Genomic DNA, 23,413 nt, shown 5'->3' on the forward strand with positions numbered 1-23,413 from the left:
CAAAATATGAAAGTATAATTTCTAGAATAACATGTATACAAACTTTGCCTTATTTGTAATGGCTGCTTAAGAGGAATACAGATCCATTATTATATGCATATCCTTCCACTTTGAATGAATATCCATTGGATTCCAAAACATTTGGTGGCATGGTCCATATGTGCTTTAAACTGTGACTTTTTACACCATTCCTGTGTGTGTAAAGATGGATGCATTTCTGATTTACTATTTTCTTGATGGTTGTCACACATCTTTTCATTTTCCATGTCTTTGTCCCTGCCAGGCCAGCATACAAATAAACCCACTAAGCATCAGATGATTACTACGAGGCAGGTGTAGCTCGTTCAGCATCAAATATCACATTACTGCAGTAAGGGCTAACCCATATTAATAAATGGTGTGTTAAAATGGGATTAAATTTCATGCCAAGAAATGTAGCCTTGTCACCTTTGTCAAACATATCTCAACAGCTGCTTCCAGAAAAAAAACAGCACACACTTAATTTTGATAAAGTTGTCAGAGATCTCAGCAACTTCACAGAGAGCTTCCTGTCCTTTGAACAACACATAGCAACAACAATCAGAAAATACTTCTATCTAGTCCACTTAATAACCAAAGGTATTTTATTCAGGTCAAAAGACGTTATCATTCCACTATACTATACCCTGATCAGATAGATTGTTCAATGTAATGCCTGTTTTAGAATGTTTTATTCAAACACATCACATAGTTAGAAAGACCTCAGAGGTTCCTAACTAAAAAGATCACTGAATTAAAGAACTTCAGCTACCGAGACAGACTTGACGTTCTGTCTTTGGTTTGTGTCTCTTACAGACTGACACACTTGATTTATGTGTGGCATTCTGTGCTGTTAAAGATCCAAGCCATGATGATTTCCTACACCTTCACAAAGCAAATGTCTCCACTGTTAAACTAAAAACTTAAAATTCCATCAACAAATATATAAGACAGTCTAGAGTGACAGATTTTTTTCTCATTGTTTCCCCCAGCTTTGGAATAATCTTCCATTTTATAAAAAACTAAAATGATACCCTTGCTTTCTTTTAGGCAGACTTTGGCAGTTGGATGGGTGACTGTAATTCCAGGCTGGACTTGTTTTGGTGTCCTGGATTCAGGAGGTTTGGTAAGCATTGAAGGTAGTCTTTCAGAATAGCCAGTGTCAGCGTTTACTTGAGAATTTGTAGTTACTTGACTTGAGCTCAACCCAGGGAATAGATGTTTCTGTATTCACTGATCATTTCCCCCTGTCGATTAGGTGAGATAATACTGAATCAATGCCAGATAAATATGGAGGTAGTGTTAGCAGTACTCACTGCATGCATAAACAACTTATATTCATTTTTTGTGTGTATTACTGCAGACACAGTCATGATGGTAAGGAGGGTTTAAAATGAGTAGCAAATGCTGTTGCAGTCAGTAGAACAGATATAATAATTATGAGACATGATGTATTCAGTTATCAGACGCAAAGTGCAGTCAGAATATTGTGTGGTGGGGACACAGAATCTAAGCAAAAACAACAGGAATTTACTTGATGACTGTTAAACAATTACCAGAGTGACTTGTCAGAGAGTGGCAGTACATGTTTCCGACAGCAGCTAGTTCAAACAATTTACTTTGGACATTTATTTTGTTTTGAGTCAAATTATCTTGGGTATAAACTGTCAGAATTCAGTTAATTGTGAGGTGAACGATAGGGAGGCAGACTGTGATTAAAAGTAAATGGCACCAGCTTGATTAATTTAAACAGTCCTCAGTATAACTAGTAAGGGAGTAACAATAAATGTATCTGAGAGGAACATGTTGAAGTGTATTACTATGGAATTTTTTTACATTGATCACAATCAAACATTCCGGGTGTAAATAGTCAAAATGTTAATTTTAGGATAAAAGGGAACAGAGGCAGAGTGTGTGTGTAAAAGCAAATATCAGTTACTCGATCACTTTTAAATGAATGTTGATAAGCTTACCTGGGAGGAATGATACATGTGTCTAAAAGTGCCAAGTTGAACTATGATCACAGTTATACATTGGATGTGTATACAGAGTTGGGGTGCGGGTTCTGTGTAGAAGCATATAGTAATACATTTTCTTTTTTTAAAAACACCTTTATTGAATTATCAGTTATGACATTGGCAAACCTACATTTATATAAAAGTAATCAAACCATATTGACAAGTTCACATTTACATATATTATAAATCACATATGCTATGCGTCATTCAATCTAAGCAACATTACATAAATTATTCATTTCCTGCCTTCTGTTAAGCCTCATTCCTTCTCCAAAACATTTTTCTGCAGGTATTGTTCCTACAATTTCCATTTTTTTCCTATATAATTTGCTCCTCCTTTTCTAAAGATCCCACTTTCTGTTCTTTTGTCTCTCTTAAAATATTCAGTACTTCAAGTATAGTTGGTTTAGATTTTGATTTCTATTTTCTAGTAATTGCTTTTTGGCAGCCACCTGAATTAAACTTAACAAGGACTCACTATGACTAGACAATTCAGGTTGTGTATCCCAGCTAAAAGATATTTTCCTTAGTTACACTCGTTTGCTAGCCCAGTAGTCCTGAAAGAGTACTCTGTAGAGAATCTTTAAAGTCTGCCAACTCATTACACTCCCAAAATATATGTTCCTATTTACCTTTTTCTTTACCTTTTTCTTCACCATCATACCTCCAAAATTTGATATCTACCTGAGGAAAAATTCTTTGGAATCTACTTGGGGTATAAAAGTGTCTATGCAAACACTTCCAAGCAAAATCCTAAGTCTTCTAGATTTTGTTGCATATTTAGGAACCATACATATGTCTTCCCTTTGGTTCTTTGTGAACTGCATGTCTAATCTCTCTTTACAAACTTTTCTGACCCTTTTGATTGATTCCCATAGTTATCAAGAGGTATTTTATATGCTGTACTAATTATCCTTTTTAGCAGCAGCTTCTGTTTTAGATTTGATTAAAAACTCAACCAGTGCAGGTCCTTCATTTGGATTTCCTATCCCTTTGTCATTGTCTATACTCTGATACCAATCCGTGATAGGGAGGGCTCTCACTAGCTTGCAATCCAAATGTCTATTTGTCCTCTTCCCATTCTGTTACCTTTCCATCTCTATTTATTTGTTTGCAGTGCCTTGGTTCCTTTGCCATATTCCTGCAGTAAATTCCATCCCCCTCTTGTCTATTCTGTGTACACGTAATTGCAGTCATCTTTATTGGCAGAATCCTCTTTTTCCATTCACATGTTAGCTTAGTTCTTAGTATACTTTTGGCTACTTTATGAATATAATATTTTGTATAACTGATGCTATTCTCATTCAAGTACAAAATAATGTAATCTGCAAATAAAGACAGCTTTTCTTGAACACCATAACAATTATATCCTTGAATTTCTAAGTCCCATATTTTCTTTACCAATGGTTCTAAATATAACACAAATAACAAAGGGAAAATAGGACACCCCTGCGTTGTTCCTTTGTTCAGACACAACTTGTCAGAGAAGAACCCTCCCACTTTGATTTTTGTCTCAGATCCCTCATATATCCTTCTAATTAACCTTAATATTGTATCAGGAAATACAAATGCTTCCATTGCCGTACTCATAAAATCCCAGATTACTCTTATGAACGCTTTCTTTGTATCAAGACCCACCAATAACAGAGGTATTTTCTTACATTCTACTTCCTTTCAGATCATCATTGTTCACAAAACTGCATTGGTCCATAGCTATCAGTTTTGGTATCACCTTTGCCATTCTTTTAGCTGTTATAGACATAAACACTTTATAATCATAATTTAAAATTGAAATGGACCTATATAAAGCTGTACCAGATGGGTCTTTACCATCTTTAGGCATTGCAGCCACCATAGCTCACACCCAGGATGTTGGTGCCTCCCCTCCTTTTAAAATACTGTTAAACAAAACCTTCTAGATCTTTATCATTTTCTTCCCCCTAGCTTCCAGTCTTGCACCAGAATGCAATCCATTCCTGGAGACTTTCCTGCAGATTGGTTATACATCACCATTTTTATCTCATCTCCTCCTGTCTTAACTGTTATTTGTTGAGTTTCATCTACATCTAAGCTTGGCATATTTAAGTCTTCCATACATATTTCAATTTGTGTTTTTTCTTGATTTCCCCATTTGTCTGCTTTATGCACATTTTCATAAAATTTCCAAAATATCTGTAATACCTATATAGGATCTCTGGTTATTTTTATTGTGATAAGCTCACTAAGTTTGGCAACAACCCTTTCTACTTGCTGTTGCACATGCTGTTATGCTAAAAAAAAATTGTGTTCTAGAGTTATTATCAAAAGACAGTAGCTTAATAGCAATCTTTATGAACTCATGCATATTATGCAGGGACTCTCTTATTTCGTCTTTAGTACTCTACTTCTGTACCTCTCCTTGTTTTTGATATTTCCATTAGTTTGTAATACTTTAACCTTTGTCAACCCCTCTAAATTACTTCTTAACTAGATCTCTTTTTCTTTTATTTCTACCCTATATTTACACTTCACTTTCATTTTATCCCACTTACTAGCTATAACTTCTGAAGTACTTTCTATGTTCCCTTTTTACTCCTGGGTAATTTCCACTACCCATTCCATAAGTTCCTCCTTTTTAACAGGAAGGTGGGAAGAAACAGTGTCTCATTTTACTTCATCACCTTGTATTTTTATCTTAGTAATTATTGGTGTGTGATCTGAAATACTTATTGGATGTATTCCGAAGTTCTCAATTAAATGGACATCTTCCTCTGAAATATAAATTTGGTCAAGTCTAACCCAGTTGTTGTACCTTGGGGGATAATATGTAAATTCTCTCGGAGTTTATAGTACCGATTTCACTTCTTTCATGTCAAATATTTTCATAATTGTTTTTCAGAAATCTATTCTCTTTTGTTATATTTTCCTTTCTGGGCCTCTGGATACATCCTCATTGTTGCAAATCAAATGCCAGTCCCCACCTATAAGTAATATTCTCTGCTGAATGCTGATTGTTTCTCCCAAATGTTTTAGCTCCAAAGTAACACTTTTAAGTAGAATATAAATAAACACATGACAGCTTAACCCTCATCCCTTGCCAGAAGCCCCTTACTACAAGTCTGCCATTATTATATTTTTTTCCTATTGTAGCACTACTGGAGTCCCTCTAGCAATTAATTCAACTACTCCTCTTTTTCTTTGTCTCTAATATTCTGTAGAATATCCATCCTGAAATACTTTCTTTATCAAATTCACATGCTTGGTTATTTCCAAATATATTTCCTATAACATTGCTATTTGCATTCTGCATTTCTTAATAGAATAATTTTTTTCCTTTTTTGTCCATACCCACAAGACAATTAACATTCCAACATAATATTGAAAGGGTAACCATTGTGGTTAAGAAGCCATTATTCCCACCCATTATATATGGCAGCTTTTTCAAAAGTCTCTTTCCAGCTTTTGTGATACATACGCACATTAATGTTTGGCAGGTTGATCCTTTATACAGTTTTTCGTATTATCAGCTTGGGAACCTATGTCACATTTTATAAGACTTTTTGTTTTAATAAAAAAACACACCCTAACAAATATAACTTGTTAACTTAATGCAAACACACATAAGTATGTACACCTTCAAATAATAAAGTTTAACCCACCTAATAGGAACATTTGCACCAAGTAGACAGCTGCTAGCACAGGCCATAATTAACTTGAAACTGAAGTTATCTATGCAAAGATGCATGTTATTGCCTGTGCTGCACTTACACTAATTGCTATCTGTTCTTTTTATCTTTTCCCCACCCCAGTTTGAAAATTACTTGCATGCTTTCAAAAATCATTAACTTTTAGCCCTGTAGAAACAAGTGTTCTGGCTTTTATTCCCTTGTTATCAGCTTGCTTCCACGGAAAATGAAGAGGAAAAAAAAAATAGTCCTTTGTTGTGGCCTGAAAGACCAGCTCAAACATTTATTGCTAAAGAAAAACTTTTCATTACATTTGGTGCTCTTATATTTATTTGTTTCCACTTAATGTTTGTTATTAGATTAAGCCAAGGGTCTTAATCCATACATTCACATGTGCAAAAGTAAGAGAAAACAAAACAGCTCAACATATATTATGGTCTGTGTACTTTCACATCATATACTTCAGCAACCAAAGATTATAGCCTGTTAACTTAAACATACTTTTGTCCAGCTTTTCTTCTCTTTTTTGCGATGTAATGTCTATGATTCTTAATACCAAAAAAAGGGAAAAAAGAAAGAATAAAGAGAAGAAGAAGAAAAAAGGCATCTGTACACTTTAATAACTTTATCACATACAAGAATGACTAAAATATTTTACCATAAGATATACAATTTATATTGTGAAAAGTTTAATAGAAATATTGTTAAGGAAAGGTAGTAATACAGGGAGGGGCAATGTGTGTGATTGAGTGAAACAATGTGGCCATTATTTCTTCAGCTAATCAAAGTCAGACATAAGAATTGTACACAGTCAGAAATTAATGTGATTATTATTTCTAATTTGGATCACCATTAAATGTCAGATGTATACACAGTTAGAACGTGTCTGTCTGAGGTGTGGGAAAATGTGTTGTGGGCTCAAAAGTAAGAGAGATCTCACTGTCTTGATTAGTGGTAAAATGACTAAGTATGGCTTGTGAAATAGGATCAAACATGTATCCATGTAAGATCAGCAAGTTGAAAAAAGGTGGGTTTGTTATTTCTTTCAGTTCATCATAGACATTAGTGGTATGCATAGTCAAAAAATGTCTGTTTTGGGGGATCAGGCTGTTTGTGAAGATGGTGGGTATTAGAGTTACTTGACCACTGTGAAATACTCATCATTATGTCTTATCAGGAGGTGAAAGTGCATATGTCTGATAGCAAAAATCTGAACTACATTATTTTGGTCATTATTTGTTTTACTGTGCTCACTATTAAACTTCAAAGTGGTACTCATTTAGAAAGTCTCTGTATTTTTGGAGGTAGGCATTATATTAGGGTGACTAACCACCACTCTTGCTTGATGACATTTAAACAGTCATTAATCTGACTTGTCATTGGCATTGTGAATGTGTGTGTGTGTGTGTGTGTGTGTGTGTGTGTGTGTGTGTGTGTGTGTGTGTGTGTGTGCAATTATTGAGTGAATCTGTGAAAAAATAATCATGCCTTTTATTTGTAGACAAGTTATGTGAGTTCTTCACTGTCAAAGGAGGGGTACCATTTCAGAATAAACAGATTGTACTGGAACAGTCTACACATATGTGCAACGACTGTGGTATGTTAGCAATCTGATGAAGGTACTAACCATGTTTAGTTTTCAGACTGTTACTTTAATTGACTTTAGCTTCAGTTGACAATAGGCATTTTGATTTTCATTTTTCATATGAAGCATATAAACAGTGCATTATTCATTCATTCTCCCGTGCCAGCTTTATCCAGTTCAGTGTCATGAAGTAGCCGGAGTCTATCCTGTCACTAAGTATGTGCATTGTTGAGGAACTCACCCTGGACAGGATACCAGTTTATTTCGTGGTTCATACAAATACATATTTTCACTTACATGCCACATGCACACCTATTCACATCTCATGGTGATTTGGAGGATCACCAGTTCTCTGAACATGCCTTTACCATGTGGGAGGATGACAGAGCACCCAACAAAAAGCATATGGACACAGAGAGAATATACCGTCTCCAAACAGAAGGCAACCTAGTCAAGCATCTGTATTGAAAATTAGAACCTAAAAGGCAGCAAAGCTTGACACTATGCCACCCTACAGAATATACACATTAATAGATTGTGTTTCTGTAATTTAAGAACTAAACCAGTATTTATTTATATCTGAAAGTATATTTTTTTAAGATCTGAAATGTTCATACACAGCAAATGAAAACATTATTGGAAAGTTTGAATTTTCACTTAAATTACAAAGTGTCTTTGGGCTTTTCGCGGTTAGGGGTCGCCACAGCGGAACTCCGGTCCGTTAATGATTGGCAGTTGATTTTTACGTACCTGCTTGCTAGGCCTGATCACAACCTTCAACGAAGGTACGCCCATTCACGCATGTCTCCACGCAGAAGACGCTGTAGCTGAGAATCGAACCGGACAGCGTCTTACTGTGAGGCGACAACGCTACCGCAGCACCACCACCGCGGGTACAAAGTGTATTTAATTATTTAACTTTGTATCTAAAAGCACAACTTAAGTACAGTTTAAAAATTAATATCAAGATTTATTTTTACCCAGAATGTACTATTTAATAGTGAGAACATAGTACATTGCATGTTATTTTTTTCCATTAGTGATGATGACTACTTTTCAAGATGTAGGATATCACAAGTCCAGAATTTACTTGTTTTGAGCTTAATTACATCTCAAGTTAAATCATATACTTCTCCAGATTAGGGAAATTTTGTATTTCTGAATGTATGCTTTTCCTCTCATATTTTTACACTGATGCAGATTACATGAAGATAAAGTTGTCTGTGTGTATTTACATGTAATAGTACCAAGTAATTGCACTCTGTAGTTGAGAGTCATGGCTTATTTTTCTGAGAAATTTGCTAGAAAAGTTCATACCATTTCAGAAGTATAGGATCAAATCTCTAAGTACCACCAACAGGCCTACATAGCCATTTAGATGTGATGTTTTTTGGCTGTTGAGAAGATGTATCCTATTCAAATAGTAACATTGTCATTTTAATGAAAACATTGTGTACTTTACTGAGAAATACACTGGGGCTTCCATCACAATTACATTTATTTTATTCATTCATTTTTAAGTATCCTATTCAGCATTGCAGGAGAGATAGGGTATATGTTTGCACCCAGTAGACATAACACAGAGAATTAATCCAGGATGTAATTCAGGATTCACCCACTCACTCATTTGTATACTACAAATAAATGTAGTTAGTTTGATGGATCACCATTTCACCTACTTCAGGCTTTAGGAATGCAAGAGAAAGCCAGAAAATGTAACACACACAGACACACACGCACGCACACACGCACACACATACACACACACATCAAAGGCATTTGTAGTCCACACAAGCTACAACCCCACTGAGGACTGAGCTAAAAAAAAAACAAGAACACTTTGGCAGTTGTTCTGATTATTGCGTCACTGTACCACTGTCATAACTCATCTGAGTTTATATGTGTAGTGAATTAAGTTTTTTTTTTACTCTCATATTGCTTGAAATGAGAGAAGTTGTGTTTTGGATATGCTTATGAGATTCTGTGATAATCATGGGTACATTTTTTTTATTTTAAAATGGATTTTTTGTTTTGTTAACTTTTCTGGTAAAAATGAAATGCACAATAAAGATATGGCACAAACTGATTAGGAATGCTTCACAGTACGTACCTTTACAGCACTGTTAAACAAAATGTGGAATAAATATTTAAACTGTCTGTGATTTTTAACTTCTTCTCCAGAGTTATTATCATGGAAGATTAAGTGTGATACCCTGCAGCTACTGAAAATGAATCTGCTCAGTGTCTTTCAATTGCATACTTACTTTCTAAATATAATAAATTGTTTGGACTGCATTTATAAAGGACCTTTGACTGCAGAAAGTTTAAGCACAGACACTAAATAAGTCTAGACTGTTGGATCTGCTGTGTCATTTTCTTTTAATGCAAATGATATAGAAAGACTGTTCCTCAGCATTTTCCAAACATATCACAAAAGATACCTTCTGCTTGACTCCACGGTACAGAGGGATGGAGCACTGCATATCTGTGCTTGTTTGATCATGCGTTCAGATGTGTAGGTGAGTGTGTCCGTGAGTGTGAGCAGGTGTGCAGGGTCTTCTTTGTAGATGATTGGATGTGTGTGTGTGTGTGTGTGTGTGTGTGTGTGTGTGTGTGTGTGTGTGTGTGTGTGTGTGTGTGTGTGTGTGAGCATGCTTGCACGTACACTTACATGCACATGTGCATTAGTGGGGTGCTTATGCTACTACCACAGTGAGTGGTAATCAGGTCTGACAGTGCAGTATTCAATTCAGAGACATGGTAATGAGCTACTCTGAGATTATTTCTGTCTTGCTAATAAAAAAAAACACATTGGCCAATTAGCAAAGTTAGAGAAAATCTCTGAATTTTGGCCACCTTCCTGAAATGGCTCCATATTTAAAGTAAATTGATATATACTTAATTATTTATTTGTTTATTCACAATTATTTACTAAGATAGAGTACATGTTGCTAAAATAAATTGTATCTTTAACCATTGTGTTACACAATGTATGTAGCCCTTACATTCTAGTTTTCAAATATACTAGAGTAGCTCCCCTTTCCAAATACTGAGGTGTTGCCAAAAAATAATGTCTGTGGTATTGCACCAAAAAGGCTTACAGTGTACCTTAGTTGCTGAATAGATTCAGAGTAAAACACAGTCTCTGCTTCTGCTCAGTTTGCAAATTAGTTACTAGTTATCCAGGACTTTTGTCTTGCAAAGCAGTTCTTCTGGTATGCTTTCTCTGTAGAACTGCTGCTCTGAGCCTTCAGCTGTGGATCTTCTCTATGACATCTGATTTGGGCTGTCCAGTCCCTTCTTTAAATATGCTTTAGTTAAGACCTAAACTCAGTTCATAGTAATACCTGGTGCTCTCCCTTAAAGGCATGTATAGTACATCTAACATTAGAAATTAGTAATGTTATTAAACACTGTGTTTAAAAAAAGTCATACAAAATAGCACATTCTTAAACTGAGATGACCAGTGGTCAGTTAATGGCTTAGACAGTGGGGAATGAGTGACTGATTAGGTTCCTGGGCAGGAATGAATAAGCCATAAGGGTATCACCTAGCTTGGGAAAGTCTGCCTTCTGCCCTGTAAAATGGTTAGGGGAGCTATTGAGCAGGGTCCTCTGGTAGTACAATAAAAAATGAGCCAAAAAAGAATGTAAATATCTTATTAACACAGCAATACATGCGTATGACATGAGGATGTGCATTGGACTTTGGTGGTTCACGTCAGTATATACGTACACAAATAGATTAAAAACTAACTTAGTCCATTGAATAAATAAATTAATGCATGAATCAGTATCTTATAGACACAAGGCGACTACTTAATATTCTAACTTTATAAAATTTTAAGCTTACTGTGACTGTCTGAGTGGATTTGAAGAGAGTCATGAGGGTGTGCGGACGTGGATTAGAAGCTGAACTTAAAATGTACATGTGGTAATAAAATCTGTCCATTCAACTGCTAAATAAAATTATAGCAAGTCAAATAGAACAATTTCCATTCATCCTCTGAAATGTGGCTAAGAGCCCTAGAACATGAAGAGAATATGATCTATCAGGCTGACTGCTTTTGGCTGTTAGGTATACAGAAGAGTCTGTTATTTAATGCAAAAAATAGGGTTGGAGGCATTAACAATGTTTTCAATCACTGGTTTCCTCTTAGCTTTCATTCAAGTTTCTTTGTAATTCTTTTGAACTTCTGAGTCCAAGTGGACACTACCATGCCAGATGTAGCATTGTGTCTGTCCTACATAATTCTGCTGCTGAATTGGTCTTTCTTGACAATGAATTGTTGAAGTAATGAATTTGTTAGCTTGACTGATGTCTTATACATATCAAATATATTTGAATAGTGGTGTATTATGTTGTCTGCACTGTGTGCAGTCTGTATTTTTATGTTATTGATTTGGGAGGTTCTTGTAATATAAAAGGCAGTATGGAGACACAGTATTGAGTGTTGCTGCCTCACAGTGCTTGGCTGTCCAGTTCAGTATTTGGCTTGGGAGCCTTCTGTGCAGAGACTGCATGTCTTCCCTGTGTCTGCATGGGCTGCACCCATTTATTGAAAGGGTAGGCTTCAGCTCTTCTGTGAGCCTGCATTGGATTATGTAGGTGATATGAGAGAATGAACTGCAGGAACAAATGTTCCTGGAAAGTAACTTACTGTTTCAATGAGTTCGGCCCGTTCTCAGACTCAGTAAGTAAATAAATATGAAAAATAACTGGCAAAGCATTTAGTGACTCTTTGAGTTTATGCATTAACTTAACTCCATCATATAAGAACCTTTTTCTGTTTTTCAGTATCCAGAAGATGACCGTGCCTTAAATAATCTATATAGGAATTCAAAAGAATATCCATGTGCCAGTCCCTTCTGGACCGGGCCCTTTTCTGCTTTCATGATTATTAGTCATCCTGAATATGCCAAAACAATCTTGAGCACCACAGGTAATTTACTTTGCTTCTCTTTAATGATTATATTTATCATTTTTAATTTTTTTCTCTTTTAAAAAAAAACATATCTATTGGGTCAGTTTCTGCAAGATGGAACAGATTTAGACAAAACCATGTCTTGGGCACGTCAGTACTCCTGTAGCTATCCACTGTGGTTTGGACCATTCATGGGATACCTAACTATACTCCACCCAGATTATGCCAAGACCATTCTTGCAACAACAGGTAGGAAGACATTTGGGTCAGTTTGTTATGCATGTACACTGTAGCATAATGTTGTAGTAGAAGGGATGCAGGTTTGATCTCTTGCTGTGGTGTGTGTCACCATTATATTGGATGCATATCTCAGAATGCAGCAGGCTCTTCTTGGCCTTGCCACATTAAGTACAGTGGTAGTATTTTCAGTGGCCAAATTTCAAAACATGAGTGCCATTTAACCAGCATTAAAGGACTGATGGATGGCTTATCAAAAATGTAGATACACAGGATCACAGGAACTTCCAAGAATTTAATACTAAAGGAAACTAATTTCACACAATTTAATGCCACATCAGACCACATAGATGATAAATGTGCTTGATCTGAGGTTGTCTCACAGATCACCTGAAGAAAGTCAAGATGTGTATTTAAATATGTTTGTATATGATGGGGCTGCACCACAGTTTGTTTTTTTAATCAAAGATTGGTGTGATTTTACAGTAATAATTAGGTGATGGGCATGCTTTACAGAAATCTTAACTTTCAAAACTACAGTAGAGAGTCAATTATCTAAATGTCGATTACTCAAAACATCAATTATCTGAATGCAGCCTTCCAAAGTTTTCAGGTAGGAAAAATCATAAAGTTTGAATATGTAAACATTATACGTATTCACTTGTGCGTGTTTTTTGAGCTTGTACTACAATAATATACTGTACCATTTTGTACTTACAGTAAATTTATTTTATTTTTCTTGTTTAATGTTCACCAAAAACATTTTTAGAAGTTTTTTATCCGGTTCAATTATATGTTTGATTATCTGAACATTTTGAGTATCTGAACTACTCTAGGTCCCAGTTAGTTCGGATAGTCGACTCTGTATACTACCTTGGAGCTACTTTAAATCAGCCTTCTGGTTTCAAACATACTGTGCCTGTGGCATGCTTTTTTGGATCAGACTATGTACAGTTCTTGTTTACCAAAAATGTCAGTATTTCTGGAGATATATATTGTAGGTTTTTGCTTTCATTAGACTGTTATAATTAGTTTCTCCTTTAGCCATTTGCCGTAATGCTTCCTAGTGCTGTACTTAGCCAAGTGCCACCCTATCTATATTTGAATCCTGTAACTGTCTTTTATCTTCAGTAACCTCTCTAATCTTATGTTGGCATTTCATTTGCACGTGTCATGTTATTGATTTGGAAGGTAGGCAAAGAGAGCATTGCTTGTGCTTATTGTCATATTTATATGGAGATGATGGCAGAGAAATTTAATGAACTAAAATAAGCTGCATTAAATTGTTAATAGCATTTTAGTAAATGAGAATTGTTGATCTTCACCAGCAAAATTATTTTTTCCCTTAAAGCGTAATTTGGTTATATGAGAGGCCACCCAAAAATTCAAGTGAGAATTTGGTCTGTGGGTTAGTATGGTACGTGAGTATTCATCAATATGTGTGACATGATGACTTCTTGAGTCTTGACTGGCTGATGAGATAACCCTAAATCTTTACTTAAAGTATTTATACAGATAATTCTCACACTGTATAAACACTTATTTTTATGACATCTCTCCACTGTCTTGACCAGGAATTTGTCAGCATTTGATTCACCCCAGCTTTTCTAACACAAATTCAAACCTCTGCAAATGAAGAGATGATTGAGTTTGTATGTGTAACAAAACATCTCATTATAAGTCTAATTTGCTTGCAGCATATTGACTGTAATATGTCACTGAAAGACAGCAGGGTGCCCAGGTTATTTTACTTTTGCATTGACTTCAGTTCAGTGGTTCGCTGTGGCTATGGGAGATTGATTCAGTAGACTAGATAGGTGTGATGCTCAAACCCAGCTAAATGAATGTGTCCCTTTGGGAGTTCTATGGCAAAGGCATTACCAGTGAAGTGCATTGGTATGTAGGCTACAGGCTCCATAGGTAAGCAGATGAGGGAACTTGAGGAAAGCTGGAATACGACTGAATAGTGACCTGATATCTACAAACTGGGATTTAGCGGAATGCCTTGCAGATCCTTTAAAGAGACCAAGAGACTAACAGATGTTGGGAAGTGAATGTGCTGTAGTTGACATCTTCATAGCCACAGACTCTTGAGGTATTTTAATAAATTATGTTAAACAGGCTACAGAGTCTGAGAAATGGGAAGGCGAACCATTTGTACAACAGAAATACAAATCATTTCCCGACTGTGATTGTTTGAGGTCCCCTGCACCAACTTGCTTATGTTTTCTAACCCTAACTGTACCCCTGCTGTATCTTTAACCCAAACCCTATACATTAGGATATTAAGCACCACTGCATCCACTACACAAGATGTGTACTTGCATGCATATACAAATGCACACACAGACACATACTAAAATATGCGTATATATATATATATATATATATATATATATATATATATATATGTGTAGATGCATATATACAGCAGTGGTGGCTGGTAACTTCAAATCAAAGGGAGACTGCAGGAGACAGCTGAATGGGTGGGGCCAATGGGAGGGGTGTGGCCAACTAGAAAGGGGTGGGGTTATGCTGTAAAACGCAAAAAACGGGACTTTAATTAAATACATTGCCCTGGGTGCCAAACCGTCATTATGAGAGTCCAGTTAAGACAAAATGAATTGTAGAACAAAAAATATTTCAATGCATTGGCTACATGACAGCTTACTTAATATCTAGATGGAAACAAAAAGGTTGTGAGGCATGAAAAAATAAATTACTTTTTAAATACATTACTGGAATGCCAGTCAAAATCAAGTATAAAAAACAAGCAGCACTCACCTCAAACCACTTCTCCTTGCACTGCAGTTCTAATTATAATTTATATTCAGCTTTGTAAAAGTACCAAGTAACATGCTGAAAACAGCAATCTCTGTAATACCCCCACTTGTAAAAATATTTCTTATCCAAATAAGACTTGCTGCCTGACAACAACTATTTACTTGTTTCATGGAGAAACATGATCAAAGTAAAAAAAATGAACAGCAAACAAGAAACAAGCTCAAGATAAATTGCTTAAAGGATTACTGCATAGGTTATGGATCATACATGTTAGATTGGCATTCTGTTTAGTTTACAGGAATAGCCTGCAAAGATGACTGCAAGTCTTCAACAAATGTAATGAGCTTCTGAAACCTGTCCTTTATTACAAATACTGTCATATGCATTTCAGTTCCTAAGGCTCATACGCTATCTAGTTATGTAAATATTCTCTGCATGGCAACAACAAAAAGGCTTCAATGTTGGTAATTCTTTAACAGTATGCTTATTAAAGCTTACTTGCATCTTACAGTCTCAGACAAGCTTACCTGATGGTCATCAAAACATTGCTACTTAAACACAGAGCAGTAGGCACTGCAACAACATGCCTTTTCTGAATAAGAAGGAGCATAAATCAACAGTATAAAAATATGACAGAAAACCAAGACATTCTTCAAAATCAAGGACAGATGAAAAGCCACTGTAGTACTTGTATCTACCTTAGATGGGGGGATACTCTGCCCACTTACACTACATAACTGCTCCTTGCCTTGTTTGGACACATCCAGAGTCACTATGTGGGGGAGTGGGGTGCAACAGGTATGTCACAATTTGAAATGTTTCTGGCTGACGGTGATGGCCCCCCCAGACACATTTGTCATACCTCTCAGCCTCAGAGCAAGAAATCTGGACAAAGCCATGAACAGAACTGGGACAAAGGCCCAAAAATATGAACAATTTTTAAATATTGCTCTTATAAACTAGAAAGGTAATAGAATAGTAGGTCTTGCATTAGTATGAATTTTCTGAAGGGCATGAAATTCAAATGTGTGTCATTATTTTCTAACTTCAGTCTTTAATGATTTGCCACTAATTTGCCAGAAAACCACAATTTTATGAAAAATGGACCAAAAATGTGATGCAAAAATATAAAATAGCCACACAACACAGCTGGGAACCTGTCAAAGAAGGGACTTTTTTAATATTAGTACCGTTAACTTGAGCAGCTGACACAATAAGAGAATCTACATGCATTTCTGAAATTAAAACTAATGTATTATTACTCTGACCATTACAATTATTTATTAATTGTAAACCCTCCATGTTTTCTTCCAAATTTGTCATTTTGCGGAGGGATTATTAGGGGGAGAGCAACATTTTGAGCCAAAATCAGAGACAGTTGAGAGGTTTGGATATACCTAATTCTATAAAGCAATTTATTTGCGCTTACCTCTCAACCTGTTAACGCAGGAAATCTGAACAAGGCCAAATATATTGGGGGAACATATAAACAGTACTAAAAATTGCTCTTGTATAAACTTAAGACAGTTGACAGAACAACAGGTCTTGCTTTAGCGTGCATTTTTCTGAAGAGTATGAAGTCTGAAACTCACTCTCTGTTATTATTTAGTGACTTCATTCCTAAATGATTTGACAGAAAACCACAAATTGTATGAGGAACAAACCAAAAATAAGAAGCAAAAATCTATTAATTCTGCAAAAATCTGGACAGTTAAGAGGTATAGTTCAGCTGGGGCTGTCTTGAGTTTGCCATCCTTTCCCCCCCTCACAAAATCATGGTCAAATGGGGCCTCCCCCCTGCAGCTATTCCAATGTCCCATTACTTGGCTATTTTGCCCCATTTACCATAAACACTGTAATGTGCATACTGCTTTACTTCTACAATGATTTGGGTTTCATTTAAAAGTTTTATTTTACATTTTACAGCACAAACACCAATAGACATCTGCTAAACAAGCAATGCAGTCTCACAATGAAAATAGACTTAGCATTAAAACTTCTCTGCCCTTGAAACTCACATTCATTGAAACAGCATTGAAAACCACATTCAAAGAAAATACATCTGGCCAGTGGCAGATAAAGATTAATTTTGGGCTGTTTTCAAATTATAGACCCCTTGCACAGGAAACATACATGTGTTCTTTGATACACCTTCCTGATTGTATTAAATTATATTGCTTGTATAATACAGTACAGTTGTTAGACGACATTTTAAATTTATTGTTTTGAACATTTTTCCAGTAAACAATGAAACCAAATGCATACACCAATAATGACAAAACTGCCCATTTCAGAACATTTCCATCATTAAAGTCTCCTCAAACCTTTACATTCCACCAGTATCAGTAAATATGCACAATCTCTGCAGAAGTAAAAGTCGTCTAAATAATTCCATATTAAAGAGATCTGTAACTAATGAAGAGGTTGCTGCTAGCAAACAACTTTATATTTCAGTGTTTCATCTACAAATAAAGTACCTGTTGTCTTTGAGGAATAAATTGCCTATGTTAAAAAAATGATAAGCTAGATATTGCAATAGGGAATGGATGGCAAACTGATAAGAGGTTCAAAGTTACTAGTATCTCTGCCAAAGAGGACATTCTCAGGAATGCGCATCTACCCCCTTTAAAAGTACAAAACAGTACAGCATCAGCAATCCATCTACATACTGTGGGAGTAGAACCAACAGCCTTCTGCATCAAAAGCAAGTATACTACCTGTTGTCCTATTAACAATGCAAGTAGACTCAGCAGAAGCAGCACTAAACTTCTCTTCAAGCTCTCAACTCCTTGTAAAATCCACTCAACTGTATCTCTCATCTTTAAAGCACAAGAAATCTGAAAAAAAGCCAAAATTTATTGGGGGGTAGACAAAAGCCCAGAAACTAGGGACACATTTTAAACATTGCTTGTATAATCTTGGAAAGTTGTTAGAATAAAATGCTGTGTTACCACCATGCATTTCACTGCCAAGACTTGAACCGAGGACCCCATGCACTACAGTCAGTGCAACATACCACTATGCCAAGTCAGCTGTTTCTTGAAAAGCAGGTAGACTGAAACTTAAACAGCTATCAGTTAGTGAATTCAGTTCTCACCATAGCTCTCAACCTCTTAGCACAAAAAAACCTGGACAGAGCCAATAATGGGGGAATACTGCCCCAAAAATAGGAACACATTTCAATCTTATAAACAGAAAATTGCTAGAATAAAAGGTTTTGTGTTACCATGTACTTTCTGAAGAGTATGAACTCTTAAATTCAAATGCCTGTCATTATTTAGTGAATTCAAAATCCAGAAAACCACAAATTTCACAAGAACAAAAATATGAGGCAAAAATGTTGCAAGTGGTGGTGGGTAGGGAATTTAAGCTCTTGCTACCTGCTCCCAAGGTGCAGGGTTTGAGTCTAGCCACCAGGTGTATTTCCTGAGTTCTCTCTAGCCACCAGGTATATTTAACTGGGGCATTTTACACACATAAGTCTTTCTCCTTCCCACGAGAGCAAGCTGCTACGCAGCCTGCAGATGTTGCAGTCTGATCCTCTTCCAGTCTATGCAGTTACAACTGAATAAACTTCTAGTATCTCTGCTCTTTGGTATCTCTGCTTCTTGAATGCTGTCTTCCTAATCTGGACTGTCTCAGTAGCAGTCTGGATTCTGTGGGCCTGCTCTGGACCAGCAGTCCGGATATTGGGAAATGCTGCGAGCACTCATGCGCAAAGGTCTGGGACTCGTGTATGTTTTTTTATTTTATTTTATTTTCCTTCTTCTTTACAGCTGGGGGGGGGGGCTGCAGTCCTGCAGTCCAACAGCACGGGCCACTCCTGATATACAGAGACACACACACACACACACACACACACACACACACACACACACACACACACACACACACACACACACACACATACACACACACTAAAATATGCACATATATAGGTGTAGATGTATGCATACAAAGGCACACACAAACACACACACACACACACACACACACACACACACACACACACACACACACAAAAAAAGCACGTGCATACATAACTTTCATCCTCAATGCCAAAACTTTAATATGCAATGATTGCCCACTTCCACTTACCTTACATTCAGTGACACATAGATAAGCTATTTCACTACTTGGCAGAACTTGATTTTTTTTTGAGTAAGTACATCCTCTCAGTGTTGAAAGTGGTAATACTAAACATTTTTTTGACAAATATTGCATTTGACCAAAATTGCTATAGCCACACACACACACACACACACACACACTATATATATATATATATATATTTATATGCCTTGTTGCACGCATTTATCACGTCAAAATTGTGCAAAAATTTGATGGTACAGTTGGCCAAGTTATGTATTGGTAGAACCTCAGGGGTTTGACCTTTGAATAATTCTGGCATGTTTCCCTTTCTTTGCAGTTGTATGATCCAGAAGTTCATATAATTACATTACAGAATGCTGTTTGTACTTTCTTTTTTGGTGATCACTAATGTAACCCATTGGTTTCTCTTTGCAATGAGTTTCGTTAAATAAAGTGAAGTAGCAATGAATGTTACCACTGATGAGGTTTTTCTATGTTTTTTAGTTTCAAACTATTTTATCAGTAATTATTCGTTTTATATATATATATATATATATATATATATATATATATATATATATATTTATACATACATATATATATATATATATATATATATATATATATATATATATACACACACACACACACACACACACACACACACACACACACACACACACTCATATACACATATATAGATATGTAGGTATGTATATGTGGGTGTATATACATGGGTCCACTTTTGAATCTCGAAATACCGAATTTCAGAATTTCAAGACCAGAATGTCGAAAGTGCAGTTTTCCGAAATTGCACTTTAACGAACCTAGGTTTCCCGAATCTGCGGCAGGTGTAGTGTGTACTTTATTGTTTGCTATCTCTTTAAAGGCAGTGTGATCAGGGATTTCAGAATGGCAATCAATGTGTAGTCATGTATGGAGATTCAGGTAGGTGTTTAGTTTTTTAGGGTTTTGGGTGGAAATGTCTTAGTTTTTATTTTTTTGGGAGTTTTGAGTGTAGGTTGGGTAGGTAGGTGAGTGTGTGTGTGTGTGTATATGTGTGTGCGTGTGTGTGTGTGTATGTGTGTGTGTGTGTGTGTGTGTGTGTGTGTGTGTGTGTGTGTGTGTGTGTGTGTGTGTGTGTGTATGTGTTAGTGTTGAAAGTGGTGATTATTTTACGTGTAGTGTGTGTGTGTGTTATTAGTGAATGTAAGTATAACAGTGTACAAAGGGAGTATAGGGCACTTAAAAGTAGGTTTGTGTTTTTTTTTTTTGAGTAAGTGCATCCTCTGAGTTGGTAAATATAAGTAGCGGGGGTGTGGAGGGTGCTGAAAAATGTATTCTCGTGTTATTTGCTTTTAGTTTATTAGTTTTTTGCTTTTATTTTGGGGGAGGTTGTGTTTTTATTTGTGTTTTGTGTTTTACAGTGTTTCTTTGTTTCGGTGTTGTGTGTTTTCGTGTTTGTGCACTTTCGAACTTCTGCTCTCGAAATACTGAAATTCGACATGTCAGTATTTCGAGATTCACAAGTGGATCCATGTGTATATATATATATATATATATATATATATATATATATTCACCCACACACATGCACACACACACACACACACACACACACACACACATATATATATATATATATATGTATGGGGTTTAACTTCAGAATGTCGAGTTACTGAAAACTCTAATTTCATATGGTTGAGGCCATATGATTGAGTTTTCAAAAACTTGAAATTCCGAAGTTAAAAAAAAAATAAAGTCAAAGACATTGTTTCTGCAGGGGGCAAGCCCCCCTGCACCCCCTACACCCCCTACCTAAATATACCAACTCAAGATCACACTACAGTGGGGAAAAGGGAAATATCCCATTCCGCGCTGTATACAGAAGCGCAGAACGTGTGATTTCCCATTTCCTCGCTATAGTGCGATCAGAGAGATGGTATATTTAAGTAGGAAGGGTGCAGGTGGGCTTGCCCCCCCTGCAGAAATGATATCTTTTTTTTTTTTTTTTTTATTCCACTTCCTAATTTCAAGTTACTGTAAACTCGATTATATGGACTCGACCATATGAAGTTGGAGTGTTCAGTAATTCGATATTATGAAGTGGAACTATATATATATATATATATATATATATATATATATATATATATATATATATCTTTCTGTATATATATATATATATATATATATATATATATATATATACACACACACACACACACACATACATGTATGAGTATGTATATGAGTGTGTGTGTGTGTGTGTGTGTGTGTGTGTGTGTGTGTGTGTGTGTGTGTGTCTGTGTGTGTGTGTGTGTGTATATATATATATATATATATATATATATATATACAAAGACCCCCCCATATATAGGTATAACCGAAAATAACTACAGTGTGCTATGTGCATATGTGGCGTTTCCAAACTTAATTATGCTTGCTTGCCATTTATTCTATATGTTAAGGAACTGTTCCAGTAACTCCAGCATTACTGTTTTAGCAGAAGAACACTTCTTGTCCTGGTGAGGTTGTGCTGGCAGCAAGATGACTAAGGTAGACTAGATTTCTGATGCTTAGCAACACTCTCTGTCTTATCCTGTGGGATCCCTTGACATTTCCAGGTAAGGTAAGATACATTCCCTCCAAAATGTCATGAGAATGATGGCCTGTTGCCTTCATCCAGTGGAAGGCACTCAGTGGGCATCCTTAGAATGTGTCTAGACCATTGTAGCTGATTTGTCTTAACACAAAGGTGCAGTGGCTGTACTTTTAGGTCTGCCTGGATTGCCAGGCTGTTCACTTTCTCTTGTTCTTATTTACTTCCACAACCCAAAAAATGCTTGTTGACTGGTTGTTTTAGCATGCATGCATATTGCATTTATTTCTGTCCTTTTGGACTGTGTAATGCTGGCTGAAAAGGATCCATGATGACTAGTTCATTTACCTGGTAAACAAATGAATATGTTTAAAATATTAGCAAAGAAAGGAACCTGGCTACTCTATTATTTTACTCATCAATCAAAGCATGCCATAGGTGAGGATGGGGATATAATTTGCTCTGCCTCACATGACTCATAGCTTGCTTACATCTTGCCAGCACACCACAGTCTAGTACACAGTCTATGGCCAGTGCATGTATGGAGTTTTCATGTTCTCCCAGTGGTCAGTTTCTCAGTCCTGCCTTTCCTTAGCCATGAGTAAAACTGCAGGATACTTAAAACTTCTCTACCTGAGTTAGCTAATCTGAATGACTTGGGGGGGGGGGGGGGCAATCTTCTCTTTCCTAGGTGAGGCTCATAACATCTGATTCTGAGTTGCTGATTTTCTTCCCAGACACATCACAGTATGAAGCAGTTTGCTTCATAACATGCTGAAGATCACAGAACCTCAAACATTCTAAAGGTGATACTGCTCAATGCCAGGAGACTAAAGAAATTCCCTGCAAATTCTCCTTACCCTAGAGAATGTATACGTCTGTGTAGGTATTGAGACATTGTTTAAAGCAGCAAAGATCTCCTTGGCAGTGCAGGCTATTATGCCTTTCTCACATTTCGGCCAGCTATTGCATAAAATTGAGATAAGGTGGCGGTGTCTCAATTTACAACATAAATAATCACGCCTCAAGGCTGTTCAAGCAATATGACACACACAATCTCCTCCACTTACAGCTCACTAAAAGAAAAATCCCATGCCAAGTCATTGTGAGCTATATGTTCCCCTCTATGACCCAGGAAATACTTACTATTTTCTATCCCACTATACACTGGAAATCATGCACAAACTCAGACTTGCAGGCTGAAAGATTCCTGGATTTGTCAGCATGACTGCACTTGACCACGTAGTCAGTATAACCATTAGGTGCACAAACATCCTTGACCTGGTCCTCACCAAATGGAGGAATGTTGTACTACCCTTAGTGTAAGTTCCTCACTGGTTGGGTTGGATTATAAAACTGTCTCCTTTGAAATAAAAATAAAATTGGGGATACCAGGCTACCACTGTACTTTCAGGAATTATTCCAAGGCTACCTTCCTACCTTTAAATGGCACCCTGGCAAAATGTCAAGACTCCTTAAACCGACACT

At 36.3% G+C, this 23,413-nt stretch overlaps 1 protein-coding gene across 2 annotated transcripts in view; it reads left to right on the top strand.

Moving 5' to 3' along the window:
• LOC122813496 (cytochrome P450 4B1-like) overlaps positions 1-23,413 on the top strand; it is a 1,102,348-nt gene that overhangs the window by 115,298 nt on the left and 963,637 nt on the right. Inside the window, exon 2 of one of the 2 annotated variants that reach the window (XM_044085840.1) lies at positions 12,084-12,228. In XM_044085840.1, the coding sequence (XP_043941775.1) occupies positions 12,084-12,228 (145 nt within the window). Of the gene's footprint in view, positions 1-12,083; positions 12,229-12,314; positions 12,460-23,413 lie in introns of both variants that reach the window. The other variant, XM_044085839.1, reaches the window with a different exon arrangement.

This window comes from Protopterus annectens, chromosome 10.part0, assembly GCF_019279795.1.
Source record: "Protopterus annectens isolate FY-2018-M chromosome 10.part0, PAN1.0, whole genome shotgun sequence".
Taxonomy (NCBI): domain Eukaryota; kingdom Metazoa; phylum Chordata; order Ceratodontiformes; family Protopteridae; genus Protopterus; species Protopterus annectens.